Genomic DNA, 20,047 nt, shown 5'->3' with positions numbered 1-20,047 from the left:
CTCCTTCCTGAGCGCTATGATGGCTGCGCGGTCCCATGGTGTTTATACTTGAGCACTATTGTTTGTACAGATGAACGTGGTACCTTCAGGCGTTTGGAAATTGCTCCCAAGGATGAACCAGACTTGTGGAGGTCTACAATTTTTTTTCTTAGGTCTTGGCTGATTTCTTTAGGTTTTCCCATGATGTCAAGCAAAGAGGCACTGAGTTTGAAGGTAGGCCTTGAAATAAATCCACAGGTTCACCTACAGTTGACTCAAATGATGTCAATTAGCCTATCAGAAGCTTCTAAAGCCATGACATCATTTTCTGTTTTTTTCCAAGCTGTTTAAAGGCACAGTCAACTTAGTGTATATAAACTTCTGACCCACTGGAATTGTGATACAGTGAATTATAAGTGGAATAATCCGTCTCTTAGCAATTGTTGGAAAAATTACTTGTGTCATGCATAAAGTAGATGTCCTAACTGACTTGCCAAAACTATAGTTTGTTAACAAGAATTTTGTGGAGTGGTTGAAAAACGAGTTTTAATGACTCCAACCTAAGTGTATGTAAACTTCTGACTTCAACTGTATATACACACACACACACACACACACACACACACACACACACACACTCACTCACTCGGCTTACTAAGTGAACTAGATGTTGTCTGAATGTGTAGTAGAGACAGAAAGCTAGAGACAAATCCAGGTGTATACTTCTGTTTTCTGTACTCTTTTGTAAAATGTAGAAAGACTGATATTCGTTTTATCTTTTAATGTGTGCTCATGGCTTTTAGTATTTTTTTTCAGCAATCCTTCTATTATTTTCTGGCAGTGCAAGTAGTGATGTTAATGAAAATAACACCAAAAAATTGCTACATTTTAATACATTTAAAAAATAAATAAACCGTTTTGGTCATCTAACTCTTCAACTATATCACATTGACATTATTCTTCAAGATGGCTGTTCACGTGGACCTAAATTACACTTGTGCTTTTAATCATTTGGATTTTCAAATAAATCAAAAGTCACCCCAATAAGTTTGACCCGTCTGATAGAAGGGCGGGGTAAGTGAAACAAGTGCAGTGAATAACCACATTGTATTTTATTATTAGTTCAAACAATAGTCCAGCTGGTAACTTTACTACAGTTTTCACATATTATCACAGTTTTCACATATTACCACAGTTTTCACATATTACAACAGTATCCACATATTACAACAGTATGCATCACTATTAGAACTCTTGGATCAGGATAATCTTACTTTGATATCAGGATCTGTGCCAGAAAGTGAATCCATCTTCTGGGAGTCATCTTGTCATAGATGTGTACTTGATAGAAGGATGAGAAGCCGCCACATAGCTGTACCCACTTGCAGTACATTGCATATAGCAGAGATAATGTGGTTGGTGACCTTACTAAACATGACCATGCTTTATTATTCTGTGTTATACAGTATATTTTAGAGGTTGAATTCAAATCCTCTTCTCAGTCCTTGCTAGAACTCCAATAGAAATTAGAAATTTGTCTCTGAATGAGACAAAGCTGGATGAATAAAAACCTATGTCTTGACATTGACATAGACCTTGGGAGATGGTATTTCATGTGCACAGAGAACCAGAGTTTTGCCAGATTATGAGCTTTTTTATTTGGAGGGCAATTTTAAATCACTTCCTCGTACGTTTTACAAACTTTTGGACTTTTTCTAACCAAGCCGTCAGAAGAATACCAGGTAATTTCTGAACTTTTCCCTTCTCAATAATTAAATGCTTCTAACTATACTGGATTTGTTTCATGGCTTAATTAAGATGTATGTCAGCAGAACTTCATTTAATTGATATAAGGTTGCTAGAAGCATGCCCACCCCAAGGATTGCCCTGGTTTTAAGAATACACTTGTCATTCAAATGTGAAAGTTCTCCACATTCCTTGCATGGTCATATATCTACACATTGTTCATTGTGACAGATATACCATATTTTCTAGTATGTGTTCTCTGTATGTCTGCAGACTCAGTGCTATGAGATGTTACATGGTTCTTTGTTGACTTTTGTCCACTGTAGAGCTACAGACAGCCAGCAGCCTTCATCGTAACCCAGCACCCTCTGCCCAACACAGTCAAGGACTTCTGGAGGCTGGTGTATGACTACGGCTGCACTTCCCTGGTGATGCTCAATGAGATTGACCTAGCGCAGGTAATACCTGACCACCTCACCCTCCTGCATTCACTGCTGTGGACCCTGATTACAAATGTCATTATTGTGCATTTTCGAATACGGTTCCTAGGGTTTGAGTGAAGGTACATGTCATTGCTAAGGTTGTTGTTGTCAATCAGGGCTGCCCTCAGTATTGGCCTGAAGAGGGGATGCTTCGCTACGGTCCTGTCCAAGTCGAATGCATGTCCTGCTCCATGGATTGTGACGTCATCAGCCGTCTCTTCAGAATATGTAACCTCACTAGAGTAAGTAGCTAGTATCCCATAATGTATTACCCTTACCTTAAGTTGTGTCTGAAGGCCAGTAGTGATAGAATCCACGATAATCGATTGTTTACTTCTGCCACAGCCAGGAGCTAGCATAATTAGCATTGTCTGAATTCATGAATGTTGACAGATGGGCCGATGTTAGCAAAGCTGCATTGGATGCAGAAACTTCCTCAAAAGCACTTCAAACTAAGTTTGGTAGCGTCGATACTCATGAATAACCTGTCCCATGTTTTCTTCCCCGTGAGAATGTGGTTACTTTTGCAGTAATATCTGAATATTCCAGTTCTCTGTTAGTTCCATCAAGCCACCGGTGAGTTTGTTCACGTCTGCTAAATTAATCCACGTCTGAGTGCCCAATGAAATACAATACAACTTTATTGTCCATGTTACAGCAAACAAATGAGTTTTGAGTGATAAAATTTCAGCAATTATTTCAGTATTATGCACGTGAAGAAAGTTCCTGCAAACTCAACCAACCACCAAACTTAGTTGGAAGTGCTTTTGAGAAAGTTTCTGCTTGCGATGCAGTTTGCTAACATCTAATCGTCTGTTTACATGCTTGAATTTGGACGATGCTAATTATGCTAGTGCCTGGCTGTGGATTTTGTCACTATGGGCCTTCAGACACAACTCAAGGTAAGGATAACAGTCAAGGTTATAGTACTTAGATGGTTCGATGAGAATAATGCTATGAAGTTGAGAGTAAGAGCCAAAATGTCTGCCGTTGCTGATGTGTGCTTCTGTGTTCCCACAGCCTCAGGAGGGCTATCTGATGGTGAGGCAGTTCCAGTACCTGGGCTGGGCAGCCCACAGAGAAATCCCAGCATCAAAGCGTTCCTTCCTGAAGCTCATACTGCAGGTGGACAAGTGGCAGGAGGAGTGTGAAGAGGGAGAGGGACGCACAATCATCCACTGCCTGTGAGTGTACACACACCCTCCACCACCACTCCCACACACTAACACCTACATGCATGCTTTCAAATAAAAATCCGATCATCCCTCTTCCACCTGCACCCACCTATTATATTTCACAAGGTTGGCAGTTCAGTAGAAAAGTCACCCAGCCAACCTCACACTTCCACCCTTGTGTTCCTGTGCTGTAGAAACGGAGGCGGGCGCAGTGGGATGTTCTGTGCTATCAGCATTGTGTGTGAGATGATCAAGAGGCAGAATGTGGTGGACGTGTTCCATGCAGTCAAGAGCCTGAGGAACAGCAAGCCCAACATGGTGGACAGCCCGGTAAGACAGGCCAACTGACTGACTCCAGATCAGTCAAACTGAGTTTCAGACAGACGTATCTCTGACTCATTATGGTGCTAATATATCAGCATAGGCCTACGCCACCTCTCATTTCTGGTGATATTCACTTATGATATTTTCTGGAGAAATTGTGAGAAAAGTCGGTCAATAATAGGGAGGTATTAGAGAACAGATAGGAACACTTCATGTTAGATTTGTTTTGCAGATTAATATTGTCAAAAATATCCAACAATGATAATGTTATGGATAACTGAGAAGTGAACAGAAGACTCTGTTGAGTTTATAAAATAAACTGTTGTGGGCTGACATGAAAGACTCCTCGCCTCATCCTTTACACAGCCTATGCAGCCCTATGTTAAAGTTACCTCTTCATTTCACTGCCAGAGAATAGATAACATATTTTTATGTTAAGAGTTGAAAATATTTTTCAGTAGTGATTAAACTTGTTATCACCATGCTATTACTGTATTGTTCATCATATACTGTTGTACTGTAACATCATGTTTAGCACCACAGCGGTTAAAACAATGTGTTTTCATCTGAACAGGATCAGTACCGCTTCTGCTACGACCTTGCTCTGGAGTTCATTGAGACCTCTTAACCAAGATGACGGAACAGAACTCTGGATCTTGGCAACCATTCCATCGCTACAGATTGGGTGGAGGCGGACATCATTAACTAAGCCCATACAGACTGCTATAGATGGTTTGGGATTTTTTTGAGAAATCTTTAATGTTTCTAGTTGTACTGGGAGTATGATGTGAGTGGTTTGTAAATGTCTCCATTGTACAGTACTTCACCGTATTCAGTGCCACAGAAACAAGTGTCGGCCACTAGGCCACATTTGCTTCAATGTCTTTTGCAGATTTAGTTATTTTTATGTGCAGCCATTGTAGAAAGGGTAACACTAATGCCAAGGTGTTGCATGCAAAAAAAAGCAAACTTTTTTTTCTTCTATATTATCAGCATTATTGTCAATGAACAATATATATCTATAGAAGTCCATCACAAATGTGAAAGAAAAAATACTGCGCTCTATACATGAATAGAAGTGCTAACGTGACATTGGCTTAGTAATGTTTGTATCGTGCTCTGATGGCTGACTCATTTTGGTTTTATTTTGTAGCAAATCTTAATCATAAGCCAAAGACTTATGTAAATATGTCTATATGGATAAAGCATATTGTTTGTATTTATTGTTTACTTGTATTATTTTTTGAAAGCTAAAACAATCATCTTCATTCCATTTTTACCTAGCTATGACTTTAAACCGTAAACATTTATTGTTGTTTTTAAGTATTAGGATCAATTTCAGTAGTATATCTTGTTTTCAATGTTTTTCTTATCCTCTGTGATGTTAGTGGTTTATTTGTGTAAAATAATGCTTGTGAATTCTACCCATGCAGATAGAATATCAGAAGGTCATGTGGTGACTATAAAATAGTTATATTTTTTTCTGATGATCTCTCAACCTGCAATGGTATTTTGGAAAAACAAAAGGAACATGGCGGAGAAAAAAACGGAATTCTAATCAGTATTAGATACAGCTTATTAGGATGTAAGCCAACGCAGCAGAGGCAGGTGTGCGGCCAGCCATACTGATGTGGGACATGGGTGGACCTCCTGGAGAAAAGGAAGCAAGTCATTATCATGTGGAGTCTAGTCATGTTTCATACATTCTTTTGTCTGTAACTGTTGGCTTATTGGCTGTAATAAAAAATGTAAAATCTTTGAATAAAATGTCATTGTGTAAGACATCATTAGTATCATTACAGGTGAGATGGTGTTTAGTTTCGTCATATGTGTGATATGTTAGCTGTTCACAAACTATTCACTTTATTTTAATCTGATCACTACATATTAGATACAAGACACTGTGCTGTTTTTTGTGTTGTCAGTTCCACTCGAATCCAGTGCTTTGCAGAACTGCAAGTCACTAAACACTTACAAGTGTCATTTTCTGGTGTGATGTGAATCATAGGTATTGTGACTGATATATCATTGTTCTGTGGCGTTGTTCTCATAGCTACTTAGTGAGTTGTGGTTAGTTGTCTCTGGTTTCCGGCTGCAGTGTGTGTGCTCCTGTAACGCCCTAGTGACTCATAGATGGCTGCTCTCTCTCTGTGTCACTGAGTTGCGTTGTTCACTGTAAGGTATAGAAAGAGAGCCTTCATACTAAAATATAAGCACTGGAACTTAGGTTATACCAAAACCTCTGGTCAACCTTTTGCTGATCCATGGAGAAGATGGCATCTCCTCTCTAGGTTTCCTTTAGTGTATACATAGTCTGGGTCACCCAGAGTCCAAATGGAAAGGATGGCTATGACATTGGAAAAGTTCACCCGCTCTCTTGATGCCAAGTCTCTCCCTAGAGTACTGCAGATACAATCTGGATATTATTTCCAAGGTAAGACTGAAGAAGCCCTAATTTAAGTCCTTATTCAATGGACTGGAATATAATATAATTTGAGTTTAAAGTAACGGCTCATGGCTATGCAGTATTTTACTATACAATTATATAAACATTAGGTATTTCACGTTACAAAATTCAACATATAACTGATGTTGATTATTTTTAACTGGAGCTTTGAAAAAATATTGTTTGGTAAAATGTATACATTTTCATGAATAATAATTTATAAATTCTTAATGAATTATTCATGCATAGTAATTATAGAGTTACCACCCTTTACTTATGTTCTTACTTACTTGGATCTGTTACTCTACAATGAGAATAGACCATCGACGACTGTACTTAGGTCCATTCACTGCCAAAAGAATAGATCCATTGAAATGTCTTTCTACCAGGTTCTGTGTATGAGCTGTTTGGAAGAGAGTGGAGTTTCTCCTATGGAGAGCTTCTGAAGATCATTGGGATCAGTGTCACCAGACTCATTGTGGAACTTCAGTCTGAGGGTTCCAAATCTATGACAGTAGATCTATCTCTCGACTACCCAGGTGAGTCCCGAAACATCTAAACTGTACCTTGAACATGAAATCTAAATGTTTTGTTGTCAAATTGTACCTTTATAAAAATGTATAATATGGATTGATATATTCAGATTTAAATGTTTTAATAATTGTCTTAATTCTTGTCCTTTACCATTTAATTTTTTTATTTTTATTTAACCATGAAGGGCTCATTGAGATTTGAAATCTCTTTTTCAAGAGCGTCCTGGCCAAGATAGGCAGCACCAAGTCATTACACAATTACAGACACAACATGAAAAACTACAAGTAATCTAGTAAAAACCATAGCATTCAACAAAATCATGAAACAGCAAATTAAAACATTGACAGGTCAGGGAATCAGTCTCAAAATCCTTCATCAGTGATTTAAAAACACCAATCTGGACAAGTTCTTCCAGTTTAAAAGTATTTTGTAAGGCGTTCCAAGCCGATGGCGCAGAGTACATAAAATCCCTTTTACCAAATTCAGTTCGGACATTTGGAACAGGTAGCAGGATAAAGTCCTGCGAACGAAGAGAGTACCACCACATTACCATGTACTGCAGTTTACATTATACATGTAAATGTCCAAACCTCTCTCTCGGGTTAGAAAGGGACCTTATCAACATGTGGTTTTGTGAATTGTACCAATAAATACAATGTCATATATTGCTTTGCCTGCCTGTATTTTCAGGCCTTTTCAGGATCGTGGCCGACAAGAGGCCATACGCCAGTATACAGGAGATTGTTGACTCAGTGTGTATCAGCCCTGAGTGCCTGGGCCAGCCAGAGTTCCGCTGCCCTGAGGAACTACAGCTGGCTGAGGGGACCATCCAGGCTGAGGAGAGCTTCAGACTCACTGCTCTTAGGACGAAGCACGGAGACAGCCATGTTGACTGTGAGGTCACGCGGAAAGACTCCAAGCACATCTTCACTGTGAAGCTCTCGCACACTGGGGAGTTCTATGAGTGTGCCGACGACCAGTTCTACACCCTCAGGGAGCTGGTGGAATGGAAAATGCCCAAAGGAAGGAAAAGGACAGTGACTTGGGCCAAGTCTTTGCCGTCAAAGGAGAAGTGTGTATCTAAGTTGCCAGAGGACTACAGTGGAGAGCTGGTTCTCACACCTGTCTACGAGCTCCAGACGGTGTCCAAGTGTGAGTGTCAAACAGCCCATTAATATTCTCACTTTACGTCAATGTTATGTGGAATGAAGAACATGATCAAATAAAGTCACACAATGATACTCTGTATTTTTCATGTTATAATTACATTTTTCTTATCTCAATTTATTTAAAGAGAACAAATTGTAATACTGACAACTAATGAACATGACAACTGCAGTACACTGGTCTTGGGCCATTAACATTTGGTTTCAGACATGAAAATAGAGGATGTTTTGAAGTGTAGTAGTCATCGTTCTGGTCAGTGAATCACAATGAATTTTTACTTTGTAGAACACACAAAAAAAAGATCAACTTTTCAAGCCAGCAGTTAAACAGATGTACTAACGTCAGACCTTCAGAGATAAATTATCTGATAAAAAAAATATACAATACATTATGTATTTATTTTTGGCAACAACATTTTTTATAAGAAATATCTTAAATTAGAATATTTAGCCTATAGTAGACCATCCTCAGTTGTGCTGGCATACTAAACAGAAATAATCTAATTTCTGTTGACAGTTGGGAAGAACGTTGTTTTCATCCCATCTACCCTTGACGTTGAGGTGTTGGACGTAACCGAGGAGAGTGACGGTGCCTGTTTCATGCAGCCTCTGTCACTCCGTGATGTCTTTGCCAAGCCGAGTGAGGTCTTCCCCTTCAGGGCTGAGATCATAGAGCCACCATCACAAGTTCAGGACGAATTGGGTTTCCTGACATCCTCTAAGCAAGTCATTGTCCACGGTGCCTACCAGACCAAGAGGATCCTAGCGTCTGAGATCCGCAGCGAGGCCCAAAGACGCTTCCTCATCCCAGTGTCTTACAACGGCAGGTTCAAGCGCAGGCCCCGGATGTTCCCCACAGCGTATGACCTAGAGGTAGCCAAGAGTGACATGGAGCAGCTCCACGTGGTGGCTACCAGGGCCTTTGAAGCCGACTGTGAGGGGCTGTCCTCAGTACTGGTGGGAGACCAGTACCTGGTCCACAAAAGGGAGACCAGCGAGGTGATCTACGGAGGCAGGAGAAAGACGGTGGAGGCCCTGGCCTGTGAGAAGATGGTGGGGAAGAAGTACGAGGCCGTGCTGATCCCCATGTGTCTGGACGGCGGCTTTGTGGAGGTGGTCCACGACAAGAAGCAGTACATGCTCTCAGAGGTCTGCCACAGGTTCTCCCTACCCTTCAACGTCAAGGTGTCTATGAGGGACCTCTCAGTGAAGGAGGACCTCCTGGCTGGGGCCACAGGGCTGCAGCTGGAGGAGGAGATCACTGACCCCTACCTTCTTGTCTCCCCCCTGGACCTGGCCCAGTGCTGGGAGGTGTCTGTCAACCGCATCAACATGACCCTGCAGCTCCTGCAGCAGTGGAGCGGCCCAGAGCCGACCCAGGGCCAGGCTGTCTGCTCGGCTGTGGAGGAGATAGGAGAGGACTGCTATTTCACCCTGAGGAGGTACGTCAACGCCAGCGTGCTGCCTCCCCCTCGACCACCCAAGAGACATCAACAGTCCTCAGAAGACACATTGAAACTGCAACCTCCCAGGCCAAAAAAGCCAGACCCCCCCTCTCCAAAGGTGAGTCAATCATCCATTATATTTTATGCATTAATAAATAATAAAATATATATAACACAACATTAGCTATCAGATTTATTTAAATAAAAAGTTATATTCAATTGATTACTGTACTAATGATTTGTGTTATTATATTGAAGAGCCCACATACAGCCAAACCAGCCATGCCTAGCCCTAGTTCATCTGATTGTGCAGAACAGAACACCTCTATACCAAGAAATGAAACGTCCAACACAAGTCTGGTGGCAGCACCTAAACCAGGCCCACAAAAAGGTTTGTCTATGTTTCTATATTCCATCAAAATAGTTTTGTTAATTTTATGTCATTCAACATGCTGGAGGGATAGTGGTATGAAATATTACAGCAGACTATTTTGCAACTAAATTTTATTCTCAACTGTCAATATCCTTCTGAGACCCCCCACCCTAAAAAAGTTGGAGATTTTATGAAAAAAGAACATGTTACCAAGATTTTTTGTTGTTGTTATTTATCTATTATTGTAAGTGCAAAATTGTCCTCTGTAGTGGTCATTAGGACGTATATATATATATATATATATATATATATATATATAAAATATCAGTCAATGGGTACAGTAGGTGAAAAACATAGTTACAGTATCCGGTGTCCACCAGAAAGGACATATCTTGAGAAGCTCTTATTTAACTATTATATCATGTGAAAAAAGAATTACATAGTCCTGACAACTTACTTAACTATTCCTGATGTATTCACTTAAAAGAAACAATTTGAGTATCAAATTTCCATCAAATGTGCACATTTTTGCTGCAGCCATTTTTATAAGAACCAGGAAGATAAAGTTGTCAAGGTCACACCCCCACACATGTGATATCATTGAAAAGCCCAGAATGTCCTGTCAAAGGGACATTACTTATAAGGCCTCAGAAATACGGACCAAGAACTGATCCACTAGAGAGGACAGAAATGAATTGCTGGGCCTCAGGAGGATAAAAATACTTATAGATTTACAATATATTTATCTCTCTGTCAAAATCTTGACTTTGATTCTTATGTCTTGCTGTGTTTATGTTCTCTCCCCAGCCATCGTTGAAGAAAACAGTCCTCACAATACAATTGAACAGGATGATGAATCCACTCATGATTATGAATACATTGATGAGGATGAACTTGACAGCATCAGGAGAAAATTTAATGACCAAAGTATTCACAGAATAGACAAGAAGAAATCAGAAAACACATATGCCATGCAGACTGCAAAACAGGTTTAGTATAGAAGGGAATGATTGGTTTTAATGACTATCTAATACATATCTAACCCAAGCTCAAAGTTTACCCCCATATTGTTTAAGTGTAAAGATCAATACAAATGTTGGCATGTGAGATATACTGTACAGTGTCTTCAGAAAGTATTCACTCTTTTTCCACATTTTGTTGTGTTACAAAGTGGTGTTAAAATGCATTTCATTGTCACTTTTTTGTCAGCGATCTACACAAAATACTCAATTCTAACATTTGTAAAAGATTATGATAAATAAAACACTAATATTTCTTGATTAGATAAGTATTCAACCCCCTGAGTCAATACATGTTAGAATCACCTTTCTGGTTAAGTCTAAGAGCTTTCCACACATGGATTGTGCAACATTTTCCCATTATTCTTTTCAAAATACTTCAAGCTCTGTGAAATTGGTTGTTGATAATTGCTAGACAACCATTTGCAGGTCTTGCCATAGATTTTCAAGCAGATTTAAATTGAAACTGTAACTTGGCCATGGAACATTCACTGTCTTCTTGGCATTGAAAAACCTCCCCGGTCTTTGTGGTTGAATCTGTGTTTGAAATTCACTGCTCGACTGAGGGACCTTACAGATAATTGTATGTGTGGGGTACAGAGATGAGGTAGTCATTCAAAAATCATGTTAAACACTATTATTGCACACATAGTGAGTCCATGTAACTTATTATCTGACTTGTTAAGCAAATGTTTATTCCTGAACTTATTTAGGCTTGCCATAACAAAGGGGTTGAATACTTATTACTTTTGTAAAAATGTCTAAAAGCATGATTCCACTTTGACATTATGGGGTGTTGTGTGTAGGCCAGTGAATTTTTTTAATACATTTAATTCATTTTAAATTCCGGCTGTGGAAAAAGTCAAGTGGTGTGAATACTTTCTGAAGGCACTGTAATGTTCATATTTCAAACAAAATGTGTTGATATGTACTATTATGCTCTTTATACTGAGCCACTCTTCCATTTAAATGTGTTATTATATTCATGATACAAGAAATAAATTGTTTGTACATTAATCAACAAGGACATTTGCCTACTGTGGAAAATGTATTATTACAAAAACACAGGATGTGTAAATACTACTGTGTGAAATGTATTCAGAAACATTTAACAATGAATCATTATGAATGGCATCTGATGCTAAATTTGGGACAGGTTGAAACTGAGCTAGTTGGAGTGTCGGACTGATTTGCTGAATCCTCAGCAGCTGCGTGTCATCTCTTTGAGAATGGAGACGAAGGTGGAAGCAGCAAACTTAGGGTCATGGACCAGATCCTGTAGGAGCTCCCGGCCCTTCTCCCGAGCCTTGTCAGAGCACATGGCCGAGCGCCACATCCTCACCAGAGAACCCACTGTCATAAGGAAAACAACAGGAAAATGTGTAAGGATGTGACGTAACCTGTTGCAAGTGATGTGTTACTGTAGATTTCTCAATTGAAATGCACTTAATACATTTCACCACTAGAGGGAGACTACAGACTACATCAGGGTTCTCCAATCCTGTCTCCTGTTGGTTTTCGCTCTAACCCCATTTGTAACTAACCTGTTTCAGCTTTTCAACCAGCTAATTAGTAGAATGAAGTGCGCTAGATAGGGTTGGAGCGAAAACCTACAGGATGGTATCTCTCCAGGAACGGGATTGGAGAGCCCTGGACTACATTATCACAGACTGGCATCTGTCTACCATCTCAATTTGACTCTGAAATTTATATTTCACTCTACTTTTCATACAAGCAAAAAATATCATTATATTTTCTGATTATTTGTCTTGGGAGACTAAAAGTACTCACTCAGAATCCTGTTCATTCTGGTCATCCAGCCAAAGATATAGAGGGTGTGGTTCTCCTCCTTGCTGAGGTCAGCTATGTTAGGGGCGCTATCCCCCTCCTGAAGCACCCTGCTTGGCAGAGGGCTCATGAACAGCACAGAGTTATTCAGGTTGGACTGGAAGTATGTTGCTGCTACGTAGTCTGCAGAGTTCATCCAGTTTTTGGCGAATGAAACCTCTGGGCTGGAATAGTAGCTCATCCTATAAAGTTCAAAGGTTTGATTTGGACATACAGTCAGGATTCAATTGTGACTCAAAGTGATTGCATCCAATAATGTTGTTATTTTGTTAGATTGAGGCAAAAGCTGATTGGAGGACAGAGCATACAGTTTCAACTGAGAGTCATATGTTTAAATGAAACAAAAAAATGAGTTGTCAGAGTTCCAACAATGAAGGAAGACAAACAGCACATTGACAGCTGGTGATGATCTGCAGAATGATACTGTATGTTAATACTCACTTTGCCTTGCAGCTGATTGAGGCAGTATTCAAAGAGAGATGTTGACCTGCCCAATAGACACCCAGAATCTGGTCTCTTTTCTCAAAGTCAGAAATCTCAGATGCACTCACGTCTTTCAGAGTCTAGAATGGAATGGTAGCATATTAAAAACCAAGACCAACAAGCAATTCTATGCAATCACCGATGAGTCACTTATGAATAGTGACTTACACAACTAAAGGAACATACAGATTTTGCCTCCTATGGCAAAAGGGAAAATGCCTCCTATTGGGAAAAAGGAAAAGTAGACGCTCATTAAATACCTGGAAGAATTCTTCCCACTTGGCCATAAGGTCTGGGTACTTAGTAGAGCAGTCTGTGTAGGAGGTGCAGTAGTCTCCAGCTGCCTCAGCTGGTTCCTGTACCTGGACCTGAATGAGACCATCTCCAATCACGTCTTTCTGCACAGCAGCCAGGAACGTGATCACTGAAAGGTAGTAGTTCACACCTGAACAGACAGAGACAGAGGTTACTAATAGTATTTTATTGACAAGCTGTGAATGTTAAAGGCCTAGTGCGCTCAGAATCCATTTTTTTGTATTATATTGTACAACAGCTGATGAAACTAACACTGTAAAAGTGTGAATAAAAAATGTTATTTCCTGATAGTTGCTCGTTGAAAGTACAATCTACACAGGACCTTCTAATCAGCAGGTTTGCATGTGCGGGAGTGTCAACTTTCCATGGTAACATCACCAAGCGGTAAATTAGTTAATAGACCTACAGTATAGCAAAAAGAGTTCCAGACGTCTCTGCCAATAACAGCTAGTTTTCATGTTTACTCAGACCTCTGCTAGACTGTCCTAGCAATTGTTTTTGCATCTTTTTGACGATTTTAACGGAAAAATATTACAGTAAGGTACTTAATTGTTACCCAGAAATGATTTGATATTGATATAAAAAAAATGGCTGCATTGGACCTTTAACTGCACAGGTAGGGCCACACACATGGCCTGCATGGTTCAATATGTGTAACACTACTGTACTTACAGGCCCACCAGCTATTAGCGGAAATGCACATGGGATCTCCTTCCTTTCCACATGTTGTCGTGCCAGTAGGGTCAACCAGACGCCCTACAGGAACAGAAGTGCATCCGGTCGCATCACTTTTGCTTTTAATTTCCACATGAAAACCTTTGAGAAACGTATTCACTCCTGCCTCAGAACAAAGTCAACATGATTGGTGTACTGTAAGCACCACAAAAAGAATGTGCATATAGTGTTTACATAACAATGTACAGTGGCACCCTTGATAAAGATGAGCAATATTGACTGCATACAATAAATAATTAAAATGCTGAGAAATGAATGGTTAAATAAAAGTGACTCTAAAATAAGAATAGAATGTGTTTCTGAGCACTTCTACATGTGGATGCTACCATGACGATGGATAATACTGAATGAATCGTGAATAATGATGAGTGAGAAAGTTAGAGGCACAAAGATCATACCCCCAAAACATGATGACTTCTCACCATTACCAATAACAGGGGAGGTTAGCATGTTATATCATACCCCCAAGACATGATGACTTCTCACCATTACCAATAACAGGGGAGGTTAGCATGTTATATCATACCCCCAAGACATGATGACTTCTCACCATTACCAATAACAGGGGAGGTTAGCATATCTTCGGGGTATGATCTTTCACCCAAATACAAAAAAAATTGACATCTTTATTTACCAGAATCTTAAGGGTGTCAGTAATTTTGACCCACACCTTTTTGAGAGAAGAAAGTATTACTTGTTAAACATATCCTTCTTTGAGCAATTGCATTGGTATAAATAATATAATTTCCCAATATTTTTGAGCATACAATATAGCTCAGTATTTGAATTATTTATTTTATACAGTCATTATTTCTCATCTATATCAAGGGTATCAATCATTTCATACTCCACTATATTTGGGTTTCCAAAGCTACTTAATGATTGCCCAACATACCTGATCTGAGTTTCCAGCCCATCTGCAGAGGCAGGCCCCAGAACAGACTGTCAGTCTCATTCGTTCCCATGGAGGCCATGTACTTGTCTGTAGATCTTACCAGTATCCTATACAGACTCATCCTCTGCAGGTAGTTCCAGGGGTTGATTGTGACCACGTTGTCCACCTGAGGCAGTTCCAACAGCTGGCTGGGTGCCTGGTCCCAGAGGATGGGGAGGCCATTTTCAGTGACCACTGCTGCGTTGGCCCACAGGGCAACTAGCTGAAGCAGGGAGAGGGTCCAGATGCACTGCATGCTGGCTACCTTATTAACTGCACACCTAAATAAGTAACAGATCCCCCCTTTTGTACTGGACTGGGCAATGCACTTTGGACTTACAAAGCCACATGATAGAGAAGAGGTATCAGTGGGGGTAAATCCACTGTAATCACTATTTCTTATCATGCGGTTTTCTGTCCACTCTGTACTTTTGAAGAGCCATAGGACAGAAGTCAGAGAAACAACCAATCAATGTTCATAGACGGATAGAGACATCAGCCATCAGCAAACATGATCTAAAGAGATGGAAGAGGCTTCATTCATTCATCAGTGATTGCATCATCAGTATTCTAAAGGAGCATGGGCACGTTCCTCTGCCCAGGGGTTGCTGACGCATGCCTGATCTTACAACGCCTGGATAGGTATTTTAAGTATCAGCTAACCCCATATGCAATAGTGGGAAAACTACCCAATTTTCATACTTGAGTAAAAGTAAATGTACCTTAAGTATATTTAAAACCAAATACTTTTACTCAAGTAGTATTTTACTGGGTGACTTTCCCTTTTACTTGAGTCATTTTCTACTAAGTATCAAAAGTAAATGTAATTGCTAAAATATACTTAAGTATCAAAAATAAAAGTAACTAATTTTAAATTCTTTATATTAAGCAAACCAGAGGACACAATTTTCTTTTTTTATTTACGGACAGCAAGTGGCACACTCCAACACTCAGACATCATGTACAAACAAAGATTCGCCAGATTAGCGGCAGTAGGGATGACCAGAGATGTTCTCTTGATAAGTGCATGAATTTGACCATTTTCCTGTCCTGCTAAGCATTCAAAATGTAACGAGTACGTTTGGGTGTCAGGGAAAATGTATGGAGTAAAATTTTAGCAACCAGGAAATGGCGAAGCGATTGCTCCATAGTGCATCTTTAAGTACTTTACACCACTGATCATATGTTATAGCATTCTGTCAGTCAATGACACAGTCGATGACATGGCACGCAACCATTGGTTGATGCATGCAATGTCCGAGCAGGGGAACGCGACCATTGTCTATACCTGGCTTGCCATTGTCAACCCTGCCCCAAACTTGGTCACTGTCACTAGCCGGCTACAACCCGGTTACTCAACACTGCACCTTAGAGGCTGCTGCCCTATGTATATAGACATGGAATCACTGGTCATTTTAATAATGTTTACATACTGTTTTACATATGTATATACTGTATTCTACTGTATTTTAGTCAATGCCACTCCGACATTGCTCGTCTTAATATTTATAGTATATATTTCTTAATTAAAAAAAATGTACTTTGAGATTTTTGTGTATTGTTGTGAATTGTTAGATACTACTGCACTGTTGGAGCTAGGAACACAAGCATTTTGCTACACCCGCAATAACATCTGCTAAACATGTGTATGTGACCAATACAACGTCACCGGACGTGCTACCTGTCCCAGACCTGCTGTTTTCAACTCTCTAGAGACAGCAGGAGCGGTAGAGATACTCTCAAAGATCGGCTATGAAAAAGCCAACTGACACTTACTCTTGTGTTACTGACTTGTTGCACCCTCGACAACTACTATGATTATTATTATTTGACAATGCTGGTCATTTATGAACATTTGAACATCTAGGCCATGTGCTGTTATAATCTCCACCCGGCACAGCCAGAAGAGGACTGGCCACCCCTCATAGCCTGGGTCCTCTCTAGGTTTCTTCCTAGGTTTTGGCCTTTCTAGGGAGTTTTTCCTAGCCACCGTGCTTCTACACCTGCATTGCTTGCTGTTTGGCGTTTTAGGCTGGGTTTCTGTACAGCACTTTGAGATATCAGCTGATGTAAGAAGGGCTATATAAATACATTTGATTTGATTTGATTTGAGTTTTACTCCCCTGTGTGATTCCCGTTTGTTAATGCTTGTCTATGTTTACTTTGCAATGTTTTCCAAGGTCAGCCAACAGTAGACTAGGCTAAGATAAATGTGAGGGTAGACACTGTTGTCTCTAGGATGAGCTGAGCCAAACTCTGTCCTGCATGTGGCCTTGAGGTTCCCAGAGTGAACTTGCTGTGCTGCTGTTAAATGTGTGTGCAACAAATACATACATATACTTGTGGATGATGTGCTGCCTGACCCTAAAAGATGGAGCTAGAACATTTAGTTAACAGGGAAACACTCTGTTATGTTGGGCAAATCAAGTGTAGATTAATAACATTGTTGATTAACCATAGAACACATATAACTTTATTTATTCAGTGATGCAATATACACAAAGTTGTCCAAACAACTTTAAAAAAGCCTGTGGGAAGGATCAGCTTCAAGAGCAAAACTAGATGTTTGTTCATTCAACTGTGTTGTATGAAACGTGGCTAATGCACCTGGTTGTCTAAACAGACAGTTAGACATCTGGCTGTGTTAGGAGTTAATGAGTCCCCTGGTTGGGAAGGTGTGAACATCATGACTGGTGAGGGCCAGAGGTAGAGTTTACCATTGGAGAAACTGCACACAGGGACTGACATAATGAGTGGCCTCAAGTTAACAGTCTCTAATTTCACACTTTCTATTGCATCACACCATTACATTGTCTTTGAATAACAAACACATATGTGGGGGTACTAACCTGACATATAAATTGTTTTAAGATGGTCATACCATGGATCATTTAGATATTTGATTTTGAATATTAGGTTTTGAATTTTATACAAAAAATTATATAAAAAATGATTTGATAATGTATTGAATTTGGCCTTTACTGCTATAGCCCATAGAAACGCATTCAATAACACTATCAAAAATGGCAAAAAAGACAGTCAAAACAAATTAATAAGGAACAAGGTTTTGAAGTATCTGTCCTATATCTAGGAGATATAAGAAAGCTCAGGATATATTTCTGATTTTTTGGACACATATTTAACCCCTTATTTTAGTTCACACAAAACTACCTCCATACTTCCATTCATTTGTATGGGTTACCTTCAGACGAGTCCCGTGAAACTTGTGGGGGTCTTAGAGCAAAACGGAGAACAGAATCGTGTTCGTGAGAGTCTCCCCTTCTCACAAAAACACTACATACATTTTCGTGAGAAGAACGATTTTCGGGATGTCTCATGGTCTGACAAACACAGCTATAGAACCTTCCAGAAGGACAACTGTCTCTGCAGCACTCCACCAATCAGGCCTTTATGGTACAGTAGAGTGGCCAGACGGAAGCCACTCCTCAATAAAAGGCACATGACGGCCTGCTTTGAGTTTGCCAAAAATCACCTAAAGATTCTCAGACCATGAGAAACAAGATTGTCTGGTCTGATGGAATCAAGATGGAACTCTTTGGCCTGAATGCCAAGCGTCACGTCTAGAGAAAAACTGACACCTTCCCAATGGTGAAGCATCCCTATGGTGAAGCACGACATCAGCGATGTCATTTACAAAATAGCCTCCAACACTCTACTCAGCAAACTGGATGCAGTCTATCACAGTGCCATCCGTTTTGTCACCAAAGCCCCATATACCACCCACCACTGCGACCTGTATGCTCTCGTCGGCTGGCCCTCGCTACATATTTGTCGCCAAACCCACTGGTTCCAGGTCATCTATAACTCTTTGCTAGGTATAGCTCCGCCTTATCTCAGCTCACTGGTCACCATAGCAACACCCACCCGTAGCACGTGCTCCAGCAGGTATATCTCACTGGTCATCCCCAAAGCCAACACCTACTTTGGCCGCCTTTCCTTCCAGTTCTCTGCTGCCAATGACAGGAACGAATTGCAAAAATCACTGAAGTTGGAGACTTATATCTCCCTCACTAACTTTAAGCATCAGCTGTCTGAGCAGTTTACCGATCACTGCAGCTGTACACAGCCCATCTGTAAATAGCCCATCCAACTACCTACCTCATCCCCATATTGTTTTTATTAACTTTTTTTGCTCTTTTGCACACCAGTATTTCTACTTGCACATCTATCACTCCAGTGTTAATTTGCTAAATTGTAATTACTTCGCTACTATGGCCTATTTATTGCCTTACCTCCTTACTACATTTGCACACACTGTATATAGATTTTTCTATTGTGTTATTGACTGTACTTTTGTTTATCCCACGTGTAATTATTTTTTGTTGTTTTTTGTCGCACTGCTTTGCTTTATCTTGGCCAGGTCGCAGTTGTAAATGAGAACTTGTTCTCAACTGGCCTACCTGGTTAAATAAAGGTGAAATAAAAAAATAAAAATAAAATTGTGGTGGCAGCATCATGTTGTGGGGATGTTTTTCAATGACAGGGACTGGGAGACTAGTCAGGATCGAGGGAAATATGAACAGAGCAAAGTACAGAGAGATCCTTGATGAAAACCTGCTCCAGAGCAATCAGGACCTCGGACTGGGGCGAAGGTTCACCTTCCAGCAGGACAACAACCCTAAGCACACAGCCAAGACAATGCAGGAGAGATTTCGGGATACAGGTGTGCCAATCTTGTAGCATCATACCCAAGAAGACTCAAGGCTGTAATCGCTGCCAAAGGTGCATCAACAAAGTACTGTAAAGGGTCTAAATACTTATGCAAATATAGTATTTAATTCGTTTTTATAAATTAGCAAACATTTCTTAAACCAGTTTTTGCTTTGTGTTTAGGGGTTATTGTGTGTAGATTGATAAGGGACATTAAAAACAAAACGTATTTTAGAATAAAAATAAATAAAATTAGGAGAATGTCAAGGGGTCTGAACACTTTCCAAATGCACTGTACATAGTTAGACAATACACAAGGTACATTACACACATTTATCTAACCAACAGTATAACCTTTGCCACAAAAAATAA

The 20,047-nt window shown here is 40.0% G+C and overlaps 3 protein-coding genes across 18 annotated transcripts in view; 2 read left to right on the top strand and 1 right to left on the bottom strand.

Moving 5' to 3' along the window:
* The window catches only part of LOC106571353 (receptor-type tyrosine-protein phosphatase kappa), a 176,451-nt gene extending 170,963 nt beyond the window's left edge, over positions 1–5,488 (top strand). For all 16 annotated transcript variants that reach the window (XM_082961728.1, XM_082961727.1, XM_082961729.1 and 13 more), the window contains 5 exons: positions 2,052–2,183; positions 2,324–2,449; positions 3,228–3,391; positions 3,577–3,712; positions 4,281–5,488. In XM_082961728.1, coding sequence (XP_082817854.1) covers positions 2,052–2,183; positions 2,324–2,449; positions 3,228–3,391; positions 3,577–3,712; positions 4,281–4,334 — 612 coding nt within the window. In that variant the 3' untranslated portion in view covers positions 4,335–5,488. The remainder of the gene's footprint in view (positions 1–2,051; positions 2,184–2,323; positions 2,450–3,227; positions 3,392–3,576; positions 3,713–4,280) is intronic.
* Positions 5,489–5,830: 342 nt separating this feature from the next.
* Positions 5,831–11,715, top strand: cf190 (CF190 protein). Its single transcript, NM_001140677.1, is given in 4 exon segments — positions 5,831–6,140; positions 6,542–6,691; positions 7,377–7,713; positions 11,578–11,715. Coding segments are annotated over 4 exon segments (624 nt in total). The 5' UTR covers positions 5,831–6,040; the 3' UTR covers positions 11,615–11,715.
* LOC106571352 (protein LEG1 homolog) lies at positions 10,565–15,300 on the bottom strand. Its single transcript, XM_014144325.3, has 6 exons — positions 14,966–15,300; positions 14,008–14,091; positions 13,281–13,465; positions 12,979–13,100; positions 12,481–12,719; positions 10,565–12,042 (listed from the first exon to the last, which is right to left on the bottom strand). The coding sequence occupies exons 1-6, from the start codon at positions 15,258–15,260 to the stop codon at positions 11,891–11,893; spliced, it is 1,077 nt and encodes a 358-aa protein (XP_013999800.3). The 5' UTR covers positions 15,261–15,300; the 3' UTR covers positions 10,565–11,890.
* Between the last annotated feature and the right edge of the window lie 4,747 nt (positions 15,301–20,047).

The sequence above is a fragment of the Salmo salar genome, chromosome 15 (assembly GCF_965601325.2).
Source record: "Salmo salar chromosome 15, fSalSal1, whole genome shotgun sequence".
In the NCBI taxonomy this organism is placed as follows: domain Eukaryota; kingdom Metazoa; phylum Chordata; class Actinopteri; order Salmoniformes; family Salmonidae; genus Salmo; species Salmo salar.
This window is presented reverse-complemented; position numbering and strand designations above follow the sequence as displayed.

Bases quoted from the DNA above. Each gene is read 5' to 3' on its own strand.
- LOC106571352 (XM_014144325.3), bottom strand. From the start codon at position 15,260: ATGCAGTGCATCTGGACCCTCTCCCTGCTTCAGCTAGTTGCCCTGTGG. The intron at 12,720-12,978 runs GTGAGTATTAAC...TGAACTTTATAG, and splicing joins TCAATCAGCTGCAAGGCAAA to GATGAGCTACTATTCCAGCC. The intron at 12,043-12,480 runs GTGAGTACTTTT...TCCTTATGACAG, and splicing joins CAGAATGAACAGGATTCTGA to TGGGTTCTCTGGTGAGGATG.